This window comes from Hyalella azteca, unplaced genomic scaffold (assembly GCF_000764305.2).
Source record: "Hyalella azteca isolate HAZT.00-mixed unplaced genomic scaffold, Hazt_2.0.2 contig7231, whole genome shotgun sequence".
NCBI lineage: Eukaryota > Metazoa > Arthropoda > Malacostraca > Amphipoda > Hyalellidae > Hyalella > Hyalella azteca.
The window spans coordinates 52,545-72,721 of NW_025937359.1; the positions used below are offsets into that span (position 1 = coordinate 52,545).

Below are 20,177 nucleotides of genomic sequence, written 5' to 3' on the forward strand. Positions count from 1 at the left end.
CTACCTATGAAACTATTTAGGTGAATTAGAAACAATAAAAATATTTTTTTATTCATGCTTTAATATATTGAACGAAGCATTTAACTAATCCACAAGCCTTCAGATACGCAAAATACTAATAAAACTGATATTACAAATACATGTACAGATATAACAAATATTCATGAAATTAAAAAATTATATAGTAAGATGTGTTTAATCCCATTGCTCGTTATTGTAGCATGAGATTCACTGACCTTTAGTACGATAAATATATACTGACTCAAGCATGTCTCACCTCAGTAATGTCGAGAAATTTGTTGCAGTCAGACAATCATTCTGACGCATAAATTCAACTGTTTTTTTCCTTAATTAGGAAAGCTAATCATGTGTCAAATATTTTTACTTTAATGAATTCTATTATATCTACTAATGTCATGGAAATTTCTTTCAGTGAATGAAGCAATGACATTCGATGAAATTTATATAACGGATTTTATTTGCGAAAGAAATTCTTACTTCTACTTCTTGTTTGGTGGTTTATTGGAAAAAAGTTTATATTCAAAAATCATATGCACTCGTAATTATAGTCATAACATTGTAAGACAAATAATAATTTTTATTTGTTTCTAGAGATTTTCATCGCGCATGGGATCAATTTAGATAACAAATCAGCTTTTTTAATCAAAATGTTGGGCGAGCGCATGTTTCACAAGAAAAATAAATACATGAATAAACGCATTAAATCACGAAATATTATGACAACACTGAGATATATGACAACACATAATATGTATTTAATCTCATTGGTGTTATTTGCTGTGTGTTTCTTATGAAACATGAGAAAATATGCTCCAATTTCATTGAATAGTTATTAAAACTGACGTATTTTATCAGAAAAATCAAATTTTATCTATTACAAAGTTTTTGGAAACTTTGTGCTGCAGGAATTCAGTTTGCTTTGCCTGTCAATAACTGTAAAATGTCTTCAATTCGCTTTACATGTCAGTAGCTGCAACATGTCGATATTGAAAATACATCTCATTGTCGTGGGTATATGAGCAGGTTCTGCTATCAGGTGAACCTAACAGTCATATTGAAATACTTTATTTCATATCAATAATTATTTCAGACTTTCTGCATAAAAATGAGACACGTAGCACATGTTTACGTAGAACACGGGAAATTAAAAGTCTTCAGTTCAAGGAGCTACGTTCCACATGCCACACGACGATGTCTTCCTCTATAAGTCCACGTTCTTACTGCTATTTATTCCTGTCCTCAATCTCTGAGCACAGTTCCAATACTCTCAAAAATATTCTAACACTAATCCTAAATTGACAACACATTTATTAAATAAAAGCCTAATACCCAACAATGAAATAACGTTTAATTTATGACCTCTACATCATTAATTATACAGCTTCTGCAGATGGAAAGAAATGTTCTGGCTATGCTTCAATTTTTTGATGACACATTTTCGTTTTCCTTTTCTGCTAGTGGATTAGTTTTTTGAAAAGTTTTAGACTAATCTAACTTCACTCAATTCTTCGACATTCGAAGCGATGATGCATTAGCGAACACGACTATTCATAAATAAATGAATAATTCGGAATGAATGAATAATACGCCTAATGTTATATTTAAAGTTCTAACAGTTACCTTAATGAATAAAGCGTTCGCTGAGTGTGTGTATGTTGTACACAACTTGGTTATAGTTCATTTTCATTTACGTGTTTGATATTAATCCGATGCTAGTTCTCTAATTACCTGGTTGAAGGGAGCATTTATATATACGTGTTTTAGTTTAGTTGTTAAGAAATTTAGTTAAGTTAAAGTCTTTTAATTAGCTTGTTAACACCATGCCCCATTCTAATTTATAAGCAATTATTTTTAACATTGTATGTTTGTTTTACACCATCGGTTTCATCCAGAACTTCATAGTAAATTCGCATTTTCGAATCCTTCGAAAGGAATGCAACCTCACTCGTACTTTATTGGAAACCCTCAGGATAAATCCTTAAATCCAGTAGAGAATCCAGAAATTAGAAATTCAGTGGAGATTCTCGAATAGCGACTTGAATAAAAGAAATGCGAGCTTCCTGAAATGAATTCATAAGACGTGCTTCTAACTCACTTGAAAAAATTTAAACAAATATATTTTATGTTTATAATAATAGCGACCCAAGATTTGGACGAGCTCTCATTTCCCAGGCTAATCTGAATTAACCAAACACAGAGCACAGCAGAAGTACGAGTACAAAGTCGAGCTTGCACTCGCTCACACGCAACGCTTGCGCCGCAGAATTTATACTGTGAAGTTGCAAATAAATAAATAACTATGTATTGATAAACTATGTAATAACTATGTAAATTGATAACTATGTATTAATTCATAATTATAAGGATCAAGAAAACTCCAAATTTTAAAGGCAATTTCAAATTTTGAATAGTTCCATACTTATTACCGCTGGCTTAACTTGAAGGGGCATGAAAGATGTTTCAACTGTAAACTTGGTGGTATGTGGTGCAATTACACAAAATATGCAAGAAAATAAAGAAATGGATGACCAAACCCGGCTAAGTTAGCAAGATCCCGATAAAGCGTAATAATACATAACGTGGCTCGTAGATTATTTACCGCGTCAGAGACGTCTTTAATATTGGGCAAGAACCAATGAGGTGAAGGAGCATATAGTAGTATGAAAAGCGGCTCTTAGCATGCAGTAAATGTAAGAAATAAGAGGGAATGTTATTACTCTGAGGCTTCAGTAGATGATATCACAGCCAAGAACATAATTAGTCACTTCCAGACAAATCTAGCCTCAAAAAACACCTTTCTATATCTCACCTTTCACCTCGAAATCAAGGGAAGAGCAGCCGTTTGCCTCAAATTAAACTCTTAATCTATGGCAAACGGCTAACTTGACTTAAATCTAACTAAACTCTTAATTAAACTCTTAATCTAATTAAACTCTTAATCCCAAGAGCCAACGCTTAACATAAAGCTGCATATCTACACTCGGCTTCAGGGCTACGATGCATCAAACCACGGTGAACTAATTTATAGAATCAGTGCCAGCACAAATCCGAATGCATTAACTTTCATCGATGGACACATGAACAAGATAAGAACATCTCCAAGGGAAAAGCCATTAAAGGTAACTGCAAAGAATTTATTGTACGTTCAAAACTCTGTTTCAAATCGATAAGTACTCTAGATGCCGATGTCTAAATTATAAACGCATAGTCTAATTTAAACGTTATCTGAATTTGGATCCTGCTTAATTTACGCGTTAAGATCCTCAGAACGGCCGAAACGATGGTAAGTATTGTTTATAGTTATCGAATAGACCTTTTAATTAATTAAGCCTTTAAATACGAATATCATTGACGACGGGCAACGTATCCGCAGTCATAGCAATGCGTTCATGCATTCCTCGCATGTACTCATCGATCCACTGAAGTCATGCCAACCAGTTTGACGCCTCTAACATTTAACTGAAATTCCAACCCGAGACAAATTATATTTTGTTTAGGTGTAGTAAATATTTAGGCGTAGTGAATATAAATCTGAATATTTTGGGAATTCGAGCTGAATCTGAGTTCCCCTAGTTTAGCTTACGACATTTTGAAAATATTTAGGAACTTGGAAAAAACATTAGCCGATTTGAAATTTTCTATTAATCGAACACTAATAAACAAACAAGAGTACTATTTTTATGCTGAAAAGGAAACTCAACACGTTTTTTCATACAATAACAAAAATTCTCAATATGCCAACGAGCGGTCTACAGGCGAGATCTCGCCAACGAGAGCACTCGTGAACTGCTTGATAGAGAGAGAAGAAAACTTAATCTTGTTTGGTTTAACGTTCCCGAAAGCAATGCTTCAGATGCTGAATTTATTACTGATTGTTGTGCCAAGGCACTTAACGTCGTTGTGAATATAACACAGCTATGGAAAGATCGGGTTCCAAAGGCCGGATCCCTTGTGAATCAAGTCACGAAAAGTTCAAGAATCGGCAACAGGCCATGGGCCTATTTCTTCAGCGCCGACACTTCTATTCTATTCTATTCTATTCTATTCTATGCCTATTTTCAGATGCACGGAATAAATGAATGCTCCAGACAAGTTAGCATATGTGAATGCGGCGTATGGCCCTACAAGAACGCGCTGAACAGTTATTACTGATTCACAGTGCGAAACCACACATCATTATTATTATATTATTGACACAAGCAACAATTCAATATTATAGACACACCATAATATCACTGCTATTATAGACACTCAGCCCATTTCGTGGCCAAGACATTATTTTAACAGGAACTGAGAGGGCATCACTCGTGCCTGCTGCTGCTGCTACCCATCAGAAGTTCATGTAAAACGTGCGAGTTTAATTAAGAAGAATACGTTGTACGAGTAATTAGCGTAAGTAATAAAGTAGTTGTGTTTTTTCGAAGAATAATTATTTTTTAACACCCTAAATAGGTGAAGCAATAAACCATCTAAGCATAAAATACGTTAATCTAGAATCGCCCAATTCCACAAGGCACGACGAATAAAGTTTGAGCATTGATCAGCATGGTTAACGATGTTAGCTTAGTTCGTATTGGATTCATATTCAAGGCTTCGAGAGTCGATCGAGTTTCAGTCTTCACACACGCAAGCTAACGACAATAACAACTTCAGAAACAATTTCTTTTCAATTTCTGACGCTTGTTTTACCGTGTCAATAGTCAGGCTTACTCTGCAGGTTCACTTATGCCCGTAATTACAGAAAATAGAGTCAGTCCAACACTCATAAATAACTTTAATGGAATTGAAAAACAAATTTGTTCCTAATATCGGAGTAGACAATGTAAATTAATTACTGAGTTGAGTTGTAGAATTCTTTTGCGTGATGAAGCTTTACGAACAGCACCGTATGTTTTTGACAGCTTTTTGTGTGGTTGTGGTGGAATTAATGCTGAGGATTTTCTTGCCTACAATGTACTGATTGTTTCACTAGAGGATAACGTCTTCTTGCAAAACATTAAAACCGTGCATGGGATATTATTTTTTCTCATCATCCATCCAACCACTATTACCTCTTAGTCCGGCCCGTCGTGAGGATTGTTTTAGGAATTGCTTACTTGTAGATTTAAATTAGTTGCGGAGCTTGTAGTTAAGGCTAAATTTGCCTGATATGTTGAACGTCGTCGAGTTGGTGGATTGAAACAGCAACATCTCCGTGCTATGTACGCCTATTTTAGCACACACTTCGACATTATTAGATGGCATGTAAATGAGTTATTTATTATAGATAATTTCTCTCTTTTTATAACGATCCATTCTTTCAATGTTCGGTTATAGTTTGTCGATCGTTTCATTAAAACCCGAACAATTATAAGGCTTAGCCAATTGGACGCACGCAGCCAATATCGGCTTCTGCACGCCAGTCGCCAAGCCAGCGTTTGTTGATTCAGTGTTTCTGGCATGTCAAGGCAAATATCGCCATCTTCTTTTTGTGCCCAAATGTGTTCATTCCAAATTGAAAAATGGAATGTTATTACATTAGAAAATTCATGCCATAATTAAGCTCAATCTATAGTTACCTCGGTCCATTCTCTATAGCATTTCTCGGTTGATAATTCTTCAGTGGCTTCTGCTAGGCCATTTGGTAAATGAATGAATTATCGTAATGGTCGTAAAATATGCTAGTTTTTTTTCTTCAATAGTTCTTTATTTCCTTAAAACTGGACACAAGCTCACTTGGGTGTGGCTGCACTGATTCGAAATTTCCGTTTACAATGAGCAATGTTATTTGAGTTACTTGATTTTGATATGATAGTATATATCAGCCAATGAATATATCCAAAGCTAAAAATGCAGCTAGGTAAAAAATATTGAAATGCATAACATAAACAAACAGTGGTGAGAGATTTGCAGGAGCAAAGAGTAGTCCAAAAAAAATTTACTTGAAATTAAATTGTTCTATAAAAAAATTTTACTTAAAATTAATTTATCATTTTAAATTTGTTCATTGACATTTTAACTCGAAATTAACAGAAGTTGGAATGCGGAAGGTATGCCTTGATAGATTATTGTACGGTGTGTTATAGCCCGAGTTTATGGTATAGTCTCAAAAGGCAAGACTTGAAACTCTATATTTAATCTCCTGTTCCGATGATATATCAGTTTGACGAGCTCACCAGTAAATACGTTTGGACTCGCCTGCTGTTCAAATGAAAGAATGCAATATTTAGTACGGCCAGATAGAAACTTCTACATCAGTGGTACAGATATTACATTGAGAACACTGTTGGCTTCAACACAAAAGAATCAATAATCGATCAACACAATCAAAAACGATCAACACAATAATCAAAGCTTTTTTAATCTTGCAGTTTAATTCATACATCATTGAATGGAAATATTTTACTGTCAGTAACTTTTATGAAGTCTCTACTACTTTGAATACCGATGGATTTTGTACACGGCACTCAAGTCAGGCACTATTTCGAAAATTAATCGTCACATGTCATTACTACCGATTTATAATAATGTGAATAACTTCAACAAGTAATTCAAAGCAGATTAAGTGGTAACAAATAATATTTTTGTAATAATTTATAATTTAAATTTTTATAATATTATAACTTAGAAATGAAAATAATCATAATTAATATTTTAGTATTATTATATTTTTAACTTTAATTTTGAAAGAGTGGATCAATATATTATTATGAAGAGAGATATTATCTATAATTAATAACCCATTTACATGCCTTTTAAAAATGTCGAAGGTGTGAGCCAAAATTGGCGTACATAACACGGAGATGTTGCTGTTTCGATCCAACGACACGAAAACGATTAACATATCAGACAAATTTAGCCTTACGGCAAGCTCCGCAGCTCATCTAATTTTACAAGTAATTAAGCAATTCCGAAAACCAGTTACCATGGGCCTGACCATGAGGCATTAGTGGTTGGATGGATGATAAGAAAGGACCAGATCCCATGCACAGTTTTAGTATTGTGCAAGAAGACGTTATTCTCTTGTAAAACAATCAGTACAAAGTAGGGAAGAAAATCCTCAGCACAACCATACAAAAAGCTGTCAAAAACAATCATTACTGTTCGTAAGTTTCATCACGCCACAGATTTCTACAACTCAAGTCAGTAATTAATCAACATTGTCAACTCCGATATTCGAAAAAAAATTATTTTTCAATTCCGTTGAAGTGTTGGCCTGATTCAATGTTCTGTAAGGACGGGTATATAAGTGATCCTTAGTAAGCCTGACTATTGACACGCCAAAACATGCTTCAGAAATTGGAATGAGATTGTTTCTGAAGTTGTTATTATCGTAAGCTTGCGTGTATGGAGACTAAAACTCGATCGACTATCGATACCTTAAATTTGAATCTAATACGAACTAGACTAACATCGTTAACCATGCTGATCAATGTTTAAATTCTATTCGTCGTGCCTTGTGGAATTGGGCGATTCTAGATTAACGTATTTAATGCTTATAAGGATTATTGCTTCACCTATTTAGGGTGTTAAAAAATGATTATTCTTCGAAAAAACACAACTACTTTATTACTTACGCTAATTACTCGTACAACGTATTCTTCTGAACAAAATTCGCACGTTTTACATGAACTTCTGATGGGTAGCAGCGGCAGCAGGCACGAGTGATGCCCACTCAGTTCCTGTTAAAATAACATCTTGGCCACGAAATGTGCTGAGTGTCTATAATAGCAGTGATATTATAGTGTGTCTATAATATTAAATTGTAATTTGTGTCAATAATAATGATGTGTTGTTTCGCACTGTGAACCAGTAATAACTGTTCAGCGCGTTGAGCGCCGCATTCACATATGCTAACTTGGCTGTAGCATTAATTTATGCCGTGCATCTGAAAATAGGTATATTGAGCACTTTTGTTATTGTATGAAAAAACGCGTTGAGTTTTCTATTCAGAATAAAAATAGTACTCTTGTTTGTTTATTAGTGTTCGATTAATAGAAAATTTCAAATCGGCTAATGTTTTTTTCCAAGTTCCTATATATTTACAAAATGTTGTAAGCGAAACTAGGGGAATTCAGTTCAAATTCTCAAAATATTAAGATTTACATTCGCTACACCTAAATATTTACTACACCTAAAAAAATATAATCTGTCTCGGGGTAGAATTTCAGTTAAATGCTAGAGTCTTCAAACTGGTTGGCATGACTTCATTGGATCGATGAGTACATGCGAGTGGTGCATGATCGCATTGCTATGTCTACGGATACGTTGCCCGTCAACAATGATATTCGTATTTAAAGGCTTAATTAATTAAAAGGTCTATTTGATAACTGCAAACAATGTTGACCATCGTTCCAACTAATGTTTCGGCCGTTCTGGGGATCTTTACGCGTAAGTTAAGCAGGATCCTAATTCAGTTAACGTTTAAAATTGATTATGCGTTTATCATTTAGGTAACGGCGTCTGGAGTACTTATGGATTTGAAAGAGAGTTTTAAACGTACATTATATTCTTTGCAGTTACCTTTAATGGCTTTTCCCTTAAATATGTTCTTATCTTGTGGCCATCGATGACAGAAAATCTATTCGGACTTGTACTTGCTGGCACTGATTCTATAAATTATTTCTACCGTGGTTTGCAGCATCGTAGCTCTGAAGCCAGTGTAGCTGTGCAGCTTTATGTTAACGTTGACTCTTGGGCTAGATTAAGAGTTTAATTTGAGGCAAACGGCTGCTTTTCCCTTGATTTCGAGGTGAAAGGTGAGATATAGAAAGGTGTTTTTTGAGGCTAGATTTGTCCGGAAGTGACTAATTATGTTCTTGGCTGTGATATTATCTACTGAAGCCTCAGAGTAATTACATTCCCTCTTATTTCTTACATTTACTGCATGCTAAGAGCCGCTTTTCATACTAATATATGCTACTTCACCTCATTGGTTCTTGCCCAATATTAAAGACTTCTCTGACGCGGTAAATAATCTACGAGCCACCATGAGCATTATTACGCATTATCGGGATTATGCTAACTTAGCCGAGTTGGGCCATCCATTCCTTCATTTTCTAGCATATTTTATGTAATTGCACCACATGCCACCAAGTTTACTCTTGAAACATCTTTCATGCCCCTTCAAGTTGAGCCAGCGGTAATAATTAAGTATGGAACTAATCAAGATTTTAAATTACCTTTAAAATTTTGAGTTTCTTGATCCTTATAACAATGAATTAATACATAGTTATCAAAGCACGTATTTATATTTCAAATTTACTTATTCATTTTTCACTTCACAGTATAAAGCTTGCTGCGCAAGCGTTGCGTGTCAGCGAGTGCAAGCTCAACTTTGTGCTCGTACTTCTGCTGTGCTCAGTGTTTGGTTAATTCAGATTAGCCTGGGAAATGAGATCTCGTTCAAATTTTGGGCCGCTATTATTATAAAAATAAAATATATATGTTAAAATTGTTCAAGTGAGTTAGAAGCACGTCTTATGAATTTATTTTTAGTAAGCTCGCATTTCTTTTATTCAAGTCACTTTTGGAGAATATCCACTGAATTTCAAATTTCTCTGTTCTCTATTGGATTCAAGGATTTGTCCTAAAGATGTCCATTAAAATGCAAGTAAGGTTTTATTCGTTTCAAAAGATTCGAAAATGCAAATTTTCCGTGAAGTTCGTATCAAAATCGGTTGTGTAAAACAAGAATACAATGGTAAAAACAATTGCTTATAAATTAGTATGGCGTATGGTGTTAATAAGCTAATTAAAAGACTTGATTTCGAACATTAACACATTAAGGATTTAAAATATCTGTTAATTATCTAAACATGATTCCTATCTATAACACGTACTAAATATTCCCTTCAAAGCAGGTAAATCGAGAGCCAGCATTGAACTTATATCGAACGTGTAAATTAAAATCAACTATAACCAAGATGTGTACAACATACACGCACCAAGCAAACGATTTATACAAATAAGTAACCGACTGTTACAACTTGAAATTCTACATTGGGAGTATCATTCATTTATTCCGAATTATTCATTAATTTCTGAATAGTCGTATTCGCTTATGCATCATCGGTTCGAATGTCGAAAAACTCAGTTAAGTTAGTTTAGTCCAAAACTTTTTAAAAATTAGTCAGTACCAGCAAAAGAAAACGAAAATCTGTCATCGTATATTGAAGCATTGTCAAAATTTTTTTATCCGTCTGCAAATTGGGTGATATTGGCTTAGAAGTGAAATTAAAATCCAGGCCACATTATCATATCGGCTCGTGGAGGGAAAAATTGTATCAGTTCAGTAGTGTCCAAGCAAGCTTGTTTCAGGTTATAAGGATACGCACACAGTGAAAGCAGGTTGCCAGCGTGCTGGTTACCTGCTCAGGCTGGCGCCTGAAACCATAGAATACAGAAGCCTATTCGTACAGGTTTTCACTGTGAACACTTACATTATTACCTATGTTCATTCTTGTGGCAGGTTGGAGCAGGTTGCCCGCGCGGGCAAACCTGCTTTCACTGTGTGCGTACCCTAAGGGAATACGGAAATATGGAAGCCCCGGGCATATTTTGAGAACGTGAATTAATTTTCCAAAAACTCAACAGAAACCAGTGAAGAATTAATTAACGAGAACTGACTGATCTAGAGAATGTATCAATCTAACCAGAGTGATTTTTAGGTATGTCTTTACTAATGTTATTCAACCCATATTTCCCATTTGAGGGCACAAGCTAGAAGATGGCAATATTTGCCTTGACATGCAGACCATTCAATCAATAAACACTTTCACGACGACTGGCTTGCAGTAGTCTATATTCCGCACGCCCGTCCAATCGGTTAAGCCGTAAATTTTACGGTTTGTACTGAAACGATTGAGAACTTAAACCCCAAATATATCAGCTAAAGAATAGATCATTATATCGATAGGATCAGGTTAATTTTTATCAATCAATAACACGTTTACATACCTTCTAACAAAATGCCATTGAAGTTGGTTAGGAGTTGTGGTGCCAATATGGGAACTTTTACGTAAATGTAGCTGTTTAAATGTAACGATAAGAGCTCTAGGCATTAGAATAATAATTTAGCCTTGCGGCAAGTTGTGCAGCCCAATTCTACTCGACACAAGCAATTTCAAAAACAATAATAACGATGGCCGGAACAATTGTGGCAATAGTATTTGGTACGTAGGGTTTAGGACCTTTTATATATTATATAAGATAGAGCATATCACAGTTATGGTGGTTTGCAGGGAGCCTTTATCCTCTTGTACCGCAAAAAGTACTAAGTAGGAAGTTAAGCTCTTCGTCATTAGTTCCACCGCAACCAAACTAAAATATCTCAGTTAGGCTTTATAACGACCCAGGATTCAACTACCTAAGTCAGCAAATAATCTACGTGGTCTACTCCATAGATATTTGGAATAATTTATTTTACATTCCGTTTCAAAGGTAATTATAGGTGTTGGCCAGAATAAATTTTTTTAATGATGGGTATTAGCGATCCCGATGAAGTCTGACTATTGACTAGACCTAACCAGCGTCAGAAGTTGAACTACGACTAATTGTACGTTAAGTTTTTATTACCTGTAGGCACGCCAGCGACGAGAAAGAAATTCAATCGACTCTCAAAAATGAAAACCTAATACTAACAGAACTAACATCGTTAAACGAGATTATATTCATATTCAAACTTATATTCATGTGTTTGTGAATTTGGGCGATTTAGGTTAAGGAATGGAATGATCACAAGGTTTATTGCTGAATTTCAAAAGGTTGAATCAGATGAGAATCATTAGATTTTATATGATCAGAACCATTTGGTAATTTGAGCTGGACGCTCGACGACGTACTGTTGGGAATAAAAAACTTGCTTGTATAAAAACTTTCTCACAATATTTCCGATTGACGGCAGCACTGTACTCATATGAACGTACATTTCTGTTTAGTGGAAACGGTGACTGGACTTTAAAAGCGTTTTGTCATCAGAATTTTCTGCACTGCGAGCTTGTAACAACTGTTCACCAATAGCTGGCCAATAGCTGTAATCAACAACAGACGATTCGAGAAATTTGGAAATGACATCGGAGGAACCTGTAACTGTGGACATGATGTTCGTGTTGGTCGAACTGTGGAATTTAACTGTGGACATGCTACTGAGTGTTGGTCGAATTCGGACACCGCATCGAAATAAGCATGCCCTGCATTTGAAGGCGAGTATATCGAATAGTTTTAGAAAGATATAAATTAACTTTTTGATCTTCACACTAACTGAAATGAAATTAGTGCATTTATATGTTTATGAACGTTTGGAAGGTAGACAACGTCATAGCGGAAGATTATTTTTTGATGGTACCTTAACTAATGAACTGCTGATGCATTAGTGAAACTACTGGAACCGATTTGTCAGTATTTTAAATGTATCTTAATTTCGACGCCTATTTTACGCCCAAACAAGAAATAATCCACCTGTAATTGGAATTTTAATGTTGAGGTCAAATGCCTCAAAGTGGTTGGCATGGACTTCAGTGGATCGATGGGCACATGTGAGGGGTGAATGAACGCAATGCTATTTCTACGGATCCGTTACTCGTCGTCAATGATATTCGTTCCTAATGGTCAGTCTACCTTAGTAAAACTAGTAACAAGGCTGACCATCGCGCCGAGAAATGGTGCCACCGTTCTGAGCATCAAAAATGATTGAATAGCGGAAGATCTCGAATCAACAAACGCCTTAGATTAAATTTGCGTGTATAATTAAGCAGGCAGTTACCCTGTCACTTTAACATTTAAATACTCCTACACGCGGAAGATATTCATAAGGATTTAAATATATTGACAAATTCTTAGGAAGAATGAAACAATTATATGTCATTTTTTGCCGCGCTTGTTCACTGGACTAAATCACAGTTCACGTGCAACGCAGTTGAATTTCTGTATGGTATCTTGATTAGCAGCCAACAGGATACTAAAATAAGTCGTTAAAAGGTTGAATCACAACCAAAATATTTCCATGCATCTGTAAATGTTATATATTCAATCCGATTCACATAAAATGATGGTCGACTATTACAGCCACTAACAATTAAACAGAATTGAAGACATATTATAGCTATCTACATGTAAAATGTCTTGAAGATTTAACCAATATTCGCTTGTATAGCGTACCGGAGACGTGTTACAGATATTTACAAGTAAAGCATACTGAAATGTGCCGAGCGTGTAAATTAAAGCGCACTGAGGCGTGTCTTTTTATCGAGGTACGGGTTTTAGTGAGAATAAAATTTTTAATCTTGCGCAGCGACAGGCTTGATTCCAATCGCGTTCGATTGTTATGGCCGTTGACCTGGCGGCACTTTGAATAACTATTTGAGAATGCGCCTGATACTGTGGAGGGATCATGCCCTCCTTACTCGCCAATTATCAAGTTTGACTCGGTGTTAATTTGAGCCTTCACGGCACAATAAGCCCTAGCGGTCATTTGTATCGAACCTCTGTGAAAGTTTTGGATTGAGTCCAATCAACTTACTTGTTCGCTCAAGAAGAATCTAAGTTAAATTTTCATCTGACGTGCGCCACTCCCTACCGTTCTCCCGGGAGTCACGTGTAAATTAAATCTGTCTCAGTGACACGAACGCACCCGTCGCACGTGTACACTGGTGACCGCAGTTGTGGGCCAACGCATTGTCACATACAAAGCCCTTTAGACAGACGACGTAGTAAGAGTATTGCTGAAAAGCGATGCGCGAATGTGAGAAATAGCTTCCTAAAGATACCAACTGAACTGAAGCAATAGTGACACGAGATGCGTATAGGAATTGCTCTACTGATAGTCGGGTTGGGGCTGGTGCGGGAAGGTCTTGGTCGCTACAAAGAGTGGATGCCGGTGTCTGCAGACCCTGCTGTGTTGTCCACTTTTAATGGTCAAAACGGCTCTCGTGTTCTTGGGTCTCGATCGCTGTGCTGGAACTGGGCCTCTACAAGGGACTGGGCTTTTATTGCCTGTTTCACCCCTCTCATCGACGCCTCGGGAAACTGCTCACTAAGGGATGACAAGCCCATCAGGAATGGGCTGGTCAACCTAACGGTCACCCCAGGATCAAACTGCTTGGCTGTCTTCGGTACAGACGGTTAGTCGTGAAAAAGCTTACGCTCTCGTGAAATTTAGGTTCATATAGGTACATTAACATATAGAATTTGAATGAATAAGTTCCAACTGATATCTTACAAAAAAGAATTTACTCAATTAACCACATTTAATATTGACATCAGTATCCGCTGGTTTTCAGTATCCGACCTATGGTTGGTTGATGACCTAACGATGGTCTAAAAGTTTTCTGACCAAGGTTAAATTCATGCAATGGCAAGGAGATGTGGCGCATGGAACACAGGAGATTTAATTCAAGTTGGTATTGAATAGAACTATAGATTCACAGACATTCAACAACAGTCGAAAACTTGATTTAAAGGCTGTAGCCACAGCTTGAAATTAATTTGCATAGGTCTTCAGAGGGTAAATAAACAATTACACATAGCAATAACTCTCATTAAAACTAAAAGTCAGATAGCACAGCTACATGATGTCTCTGCTGTCCTGTGTCTCCACGTCGTACCGCACTGGACAGAGTCAATATATAAAATATCATGTGTTGACGTAGCGAAATGAATGTGTTGACGTAGCGATACTGAAAACTACTCACATGAACAAATGCCACATGAGATGCGTAAAAGCGACAGCTACGAAATACGCGAATTTAATTTTTGAATAATAATATTCTGGCATGTGAATTCCACACTATACAAAGTTCATTATTGCTGCCAAAAAATTAATGTTAAGATTAATCGAATCGGAATAAATGACATAATTAATACATTTAACTTATAACGCGGTGTAACCTTCGCGCACAAATGATATGAGTATTAGTAAATGATTCAATTTGAATTGGAAATACTCGCTTTGCATACTCAATCAATTGCCATCATGTTAACCTGTATAGCACAGACCTCGATCAAGATCCAAAAACGTGAAAAGTGTCCAAATCGAGTTTTTTAATGGAGGCTGCAACGCTCCTAACGATGATTGTTGCGTCACAAGGACAGGTTATACCAGCACACACATTATTTGATACTTAAAGAGAAAGTAACGAGACATGAATTTTAGACTTTCTTGCATTGCTGAACTCGTTACTTGTATACAAACTATTTTTGGAACTAATGACTTAAACATTAGAACGGAAAAGATGAATTTATCCGATCATAATAATTTACATAAATGTCCCATCTTTTGCAACAAGCTTTAACTTCAAATCATTCAAGTTTATGTAGGCATTGCCGGTAAATTTAAATTAATCATATCATGAACAAAATATGATCGGCTTAAGCGAAACGAGTTGCTTATCATTCAACTATACTGATGTCGAATTTTGAAATTTTTTATTTGCATTTCCTACATGCCTTTTGTCGCCTTTCCGTTTTTACAGTTTGTGTCCTGCCGGGAAATTCCCTCCTGAAGGTCGGAGAAACGCGAGTCAACCCGTTCTGCACGAACCTGCAGGACAAATGTCTGCCCAGTGGCATGATGGACGTGGACAGTGAGTTTGACGAAACGGAATTGCATGGTAACTGCTACATGTTTTGTATCAATGGCATTTTTCCATTCAAAGACAAATTCAACGAAGCGTAGGGATAATCCTAATGATCATCGATGAAGCAGTTGACAGCAAAGCCATGCTATTGGTCTTGCTAGAAATTTTATAACCTGAACTGTTGGCAAATCCTCGTTTTCTCAACTCGACTTAAATTCCATTGATTCTGTCATCTAGGACAGTGGTTCTAGAACTGGTGGACACAGGACAATCTGAAAAATATTACAGTTTACAACAGTCGCCACACGCCACCCACCACTATATGTTCTACCTCTAACCGGTTGACGACACTGACGCGGCCGACATCCTAGCTTCTATAAATGATAGCTGTCAACCCAAACTAGCTGCGAGCATCTCGCAACACCGCAATTACATTATTTCATCCAAAAGCAATATTACAATATTTTCCCAAATATTTCTTACATATAATTCCCGCTCCGTTCAATCAGTGCATGGCTCAATTCTACGACAAAGACCCTTGCGAAAAAACGCTTTATCGATGGAGAACGAAATTTTTTTCCTACAAACCAGAACCATTGGGTGTGAACTTCTTCATACGACGGTTTGAACTTATTGAGATTTACATAATTAAAGCATGGGACTGGAAACTTTCGTTTCCTAAAATGTTTTTGTTTTCGCAGAAATATATGTGTAATTTGTTACTATAACCAGGTCGTACATCTCATCGTATATCGTTCCACTCTCATGCCATCAGAACCAACGGCGCCTCTTCAGAACTGCACTGCACCCTTCAATGTCTCAGGTGGAATGTGTCTCATGGTTTCTTCAGTCACAAAGAATTGGTGCGAAGCGCGCGCATCTTGTCTGTCGCTGGGAGCCGACCTCGCCACTGCGCGCTCCGACCAAGACTTCATGCAGATGCAAACGTTCTACAAGGCTTCTGGTATGACTAGTAAGTCTAAATAAAATTCCGAGGAGATAGTAGCAGATCATGCAACAACAATTTTCTGTTACTAATCAGTGCAATTGCTTTGTGCTTATTGGTTCCAAGTCAAACCACGTCACTTTTGGCAGCCACACAGTATTAAGAGATCATTATGTTCCTTGCACCATAGTTTATAGCCTCATTTACTTACAACTTTGCATCTTATAGTCGTTTTTCTGTGTCTATTCCGTACGCTTTTAAGCCCGAATTGGTTGAGTTCGTTCCGATGAAATAAATAATTAATTGACACTTATTTCTTAGTACGAAGAAGCATAGATACCGGAGTTTACAAGTGGTGCTGAAATATGAAAATTTGATTAGAAAGTACGTAAAGTATGAGATGTCAGGAGCATTGTTAAGAGCTGGACAGGGACAGTAACGTGTGCATGAAACAGAAACAGTTTGTGTCAGATAGAATTTTTAGGCGGGGTGTTGAACCGAAACATTCGTAACATGTGGTCTGGTATTTTGAGTATTTCAGTCGGCATTGCAATAATACCTGGGATCCATTTTCAATTAAGCACACATGGGATCCTTAGGGTATGTATTCTTCGTGCAATTGTTTTGCTGAACGTGATGCTTCTTAATTAATAATGTGTGTGATGCGTTAGTTGAATTGCGTCTGGTATTAAAAGGCACGCCTGTTGCTGGGTTAATTATTCATTTCAGTAAGTCGACCTTTTATGCTACGGTACAGTTGTCTAATATAATAATTATGGATATGGGGTCTAGCCAAGTGTAATTAGATGCCCACAGCGTACCCGATTACTTTGCATGAGCGTTATCTCATTACAAAATTATATATTACGTTTGTTACTCCTCTTATTTTATGTTCACAGCTCAATACATGTGGCTAGGCAGCTACAAGGTCAACGGACAGTGGGTGTGGCTCAACAGCTACAGGAACCCGTACACCCTGCCGGACTGGTATCCTGGACAACCCGACGCTGAGCAATGCGGACATTTCTACTCCTCCAATACCGTGTTAGCGGATGAAGACTGCTCCAAAACATTATTGTTCATGTGTCGAGCATTGCTAACTCTGTAACTTTGACATCTGGCTTCATATTCAGAAAAATTCATGGGTCATTTTGTTCAACTAAATCAGGGGCAAAAATGGCAACCAAATCAAGGGCAGAAATGGCATCTCTGTTTTGATGAAGTCTCATTCATTTATTGGGGGCGAAAGATTTGCTTTGTGAAACGGCAAAATTTGAATGAAAAGCATTCGAGACCACGGCGTAAAATCCGTGCTCGTTCGGTTATTTTTGTCTCGGTCAAAGCCGTGTCATTGTAACTGCTAGTATAGCGTAAGTGCACTCTCCATGGCGGCATATTCGTTTGTAATTATTTGTTGGTGATAAAAATCTTGAATCAGGGAGCTGATCATGAATTGACTGGTATACCGATCATTGGAATATTTATTCTCAATCATTTCATATTGCTTTTAAGTAAGAAGAAGATGTTCACTAGTGTACACGTTAAATGAAAATGCTTAATGTCCTAATGCTTAGTGTCTTAAATCAGCTTAATTGTCGCGGGAAACCTCACTCGTATTTAACATAACTCAACAAAAAGCTAAGAACACTAGGCAACGGTACCATAACCTAATTCTTAGAAATGTGTTTTATTAAGTAGGAGCCATAAGGATATTTCAATAGTTAGCACAAAAGCTTTTTGTCTGTTTTTGCACTTTAATTAATATTACTTAAATTAAAATTCTAAATGAATTTTTTAGGCCTAATAACCTATGCAAGATTAAAATACAATGCAATAATTGGCTTTATGCAAATATGAAAAAAATACTTGTATTAATTAACTTTATTTTTGTCGACATTAATTCACAACTTACGGCTATGATCATCTTGACAATTTTTAAATTTAATTTTCTGTCATTATTTTTATTTATTTGCGTTAATTAATAGTAATGAAAAGGTGGCAATATTGCCATGAAAAAATTCTTTGCTAGGTAGCCACTGATTAAATTGAGTTGAACGCATTAAGAAACGCTCTCAAATCATCTTCTATATGCCGTGGTGAAGTATCAATTTTTATTGTAGGACATATCGCCTTAAAACATCTAATAAGTCAATGTCCATATGCGCGACTGGCACATTGCAAGCTAATATACTGTACATATATGGCCAACTCTCGCTCAACAACTGAACATTTCTTTTGACATATATCGCCAACATTGTCGATCCGTTGTCCATTCTGATAATGAATGCAATTTCATTAAAGTGTTCATCGCAGTAGAAGCGTCAAAATACATCCGAGAGAGCAAATAACCAAATTTAACATCAAGCCAACAGGGAAGTCATATGCTGCTGCGCTTGAGCCGTCGAGCGCGTGGTACCGGCGTAATTATGGCTACCGGCTACCGTCGTGGCCTATAGCAATTAATGAAATAGATATTTCGTGGTGGTCCATTATTATTATTTATTATGAGCTGCAGGTGCACGACATCACTACCGCGCAAGACGACCACTTTAGTTTGTTTGTCTGCACGAAACCGAATATTCGCATGCAAGCAAAATATTCAATAAGTCTCTAATGCACTCCACACTCGTGATTGCCCTAGACAGCCTTGCATTGCTGTTAAAATCAACCTCATTTGTGACTGTGATAGCACAAAAATTATATAGAATTATTATATATAAATCATTACCGAACATGAGCGTGGTTCTTGTTAGTGAGCCGTGACCCAATGGACAATGATTAGCAACAGATTTTCGGGAAATAAATTCAACCATCCGGATATTTAATAAAGTTTTAAGCGCCAGAACCACGACCATATGTCGCGTACCCTCAACACTGAATGAAAGTCCTATCTGGGGTCAATGAATCCCTCTATGGTAACTTTATTGCGTACAATGTTTTTATAATCCCATTTTCATTTGAATGAATCCCTTTTATCATAAGCTATATTTCGGTACAAATTTGATCAGTTTTTCAAATCAAAAATTATTTCTAATGATTTCAAGCTTTGTACGGGTCTCTCACTGTTTCAGGATTATGTTCTTGTTCTATCCAAATAAATTTTTAAAGCCATCAGTTTTATTCATTCCCAGAATTTCTCCATAATCGAATTCGTTGATGAAGCAGATTATTGGTTTAAAGGAAACTGGCGAATCAACGTGATTGGTAAATTAGTCATATATTTCACGTAAATAATTAGTTATGTTGCAAATGTATTGAGAAAATTTTGAAATATGTGGAATCTTAATGATCATATTTCGACTTTCATGTTAAAATTTGACACTAGTTCAAATGCATTGCGAACGCTCTTGAGAATCGATGAATTTAGAATGAACTCATTCTATCCTTTTCTTTTCTTGATGTTACGACTACAGGATGAGAAATCTTTCAGAACTTTCTTCAAAGTTCAACTGTGCACTTTGTTTCGTTTTCTAGTGAAGCACGCATGGAAGGATGGTTATTATGAAAAATTATTGTTTACGATCATATGACAATGGAAATCAGGCGTGAGCTGGGATTAAATATCGTTCGTCTTAATAGTGGAGCTAGACTAAAAAATGTTGATTCAGCAGATTCATGTACTGGAACTTCATGGATCATTAACTAAGTCATCTGAA

The 20,177-nt window shown here is 36.4% G+C and overlaps 1 protein-coding gene across 1 annotated transcript; it reads left to right on the forward strand.

Moving 5' to 3' along the window:
- Positions 1-13,795: 13,795 nt before the first annotated feature.
- On the forward strand, positions 13,796-18,264 carry LOC108669263. Its single transcript, XM_018156568.2, has 4 exons — positions 13,796-14,120; positions 15,471-15,581; positions 16,351-16,548; positions 17,421-18,264. Exons 1-4 carry the CDS (start codon positions 13,796-13,798, stop codon positions 17,627-17,629), a joined length of 843 nt encoding a protein of 280 aa, XP_018012057.1. The 3' UTR covers positions 17,630-18,264.
- Positions 18,265-20,177: the final 1,913 nt, after the last annotated feature.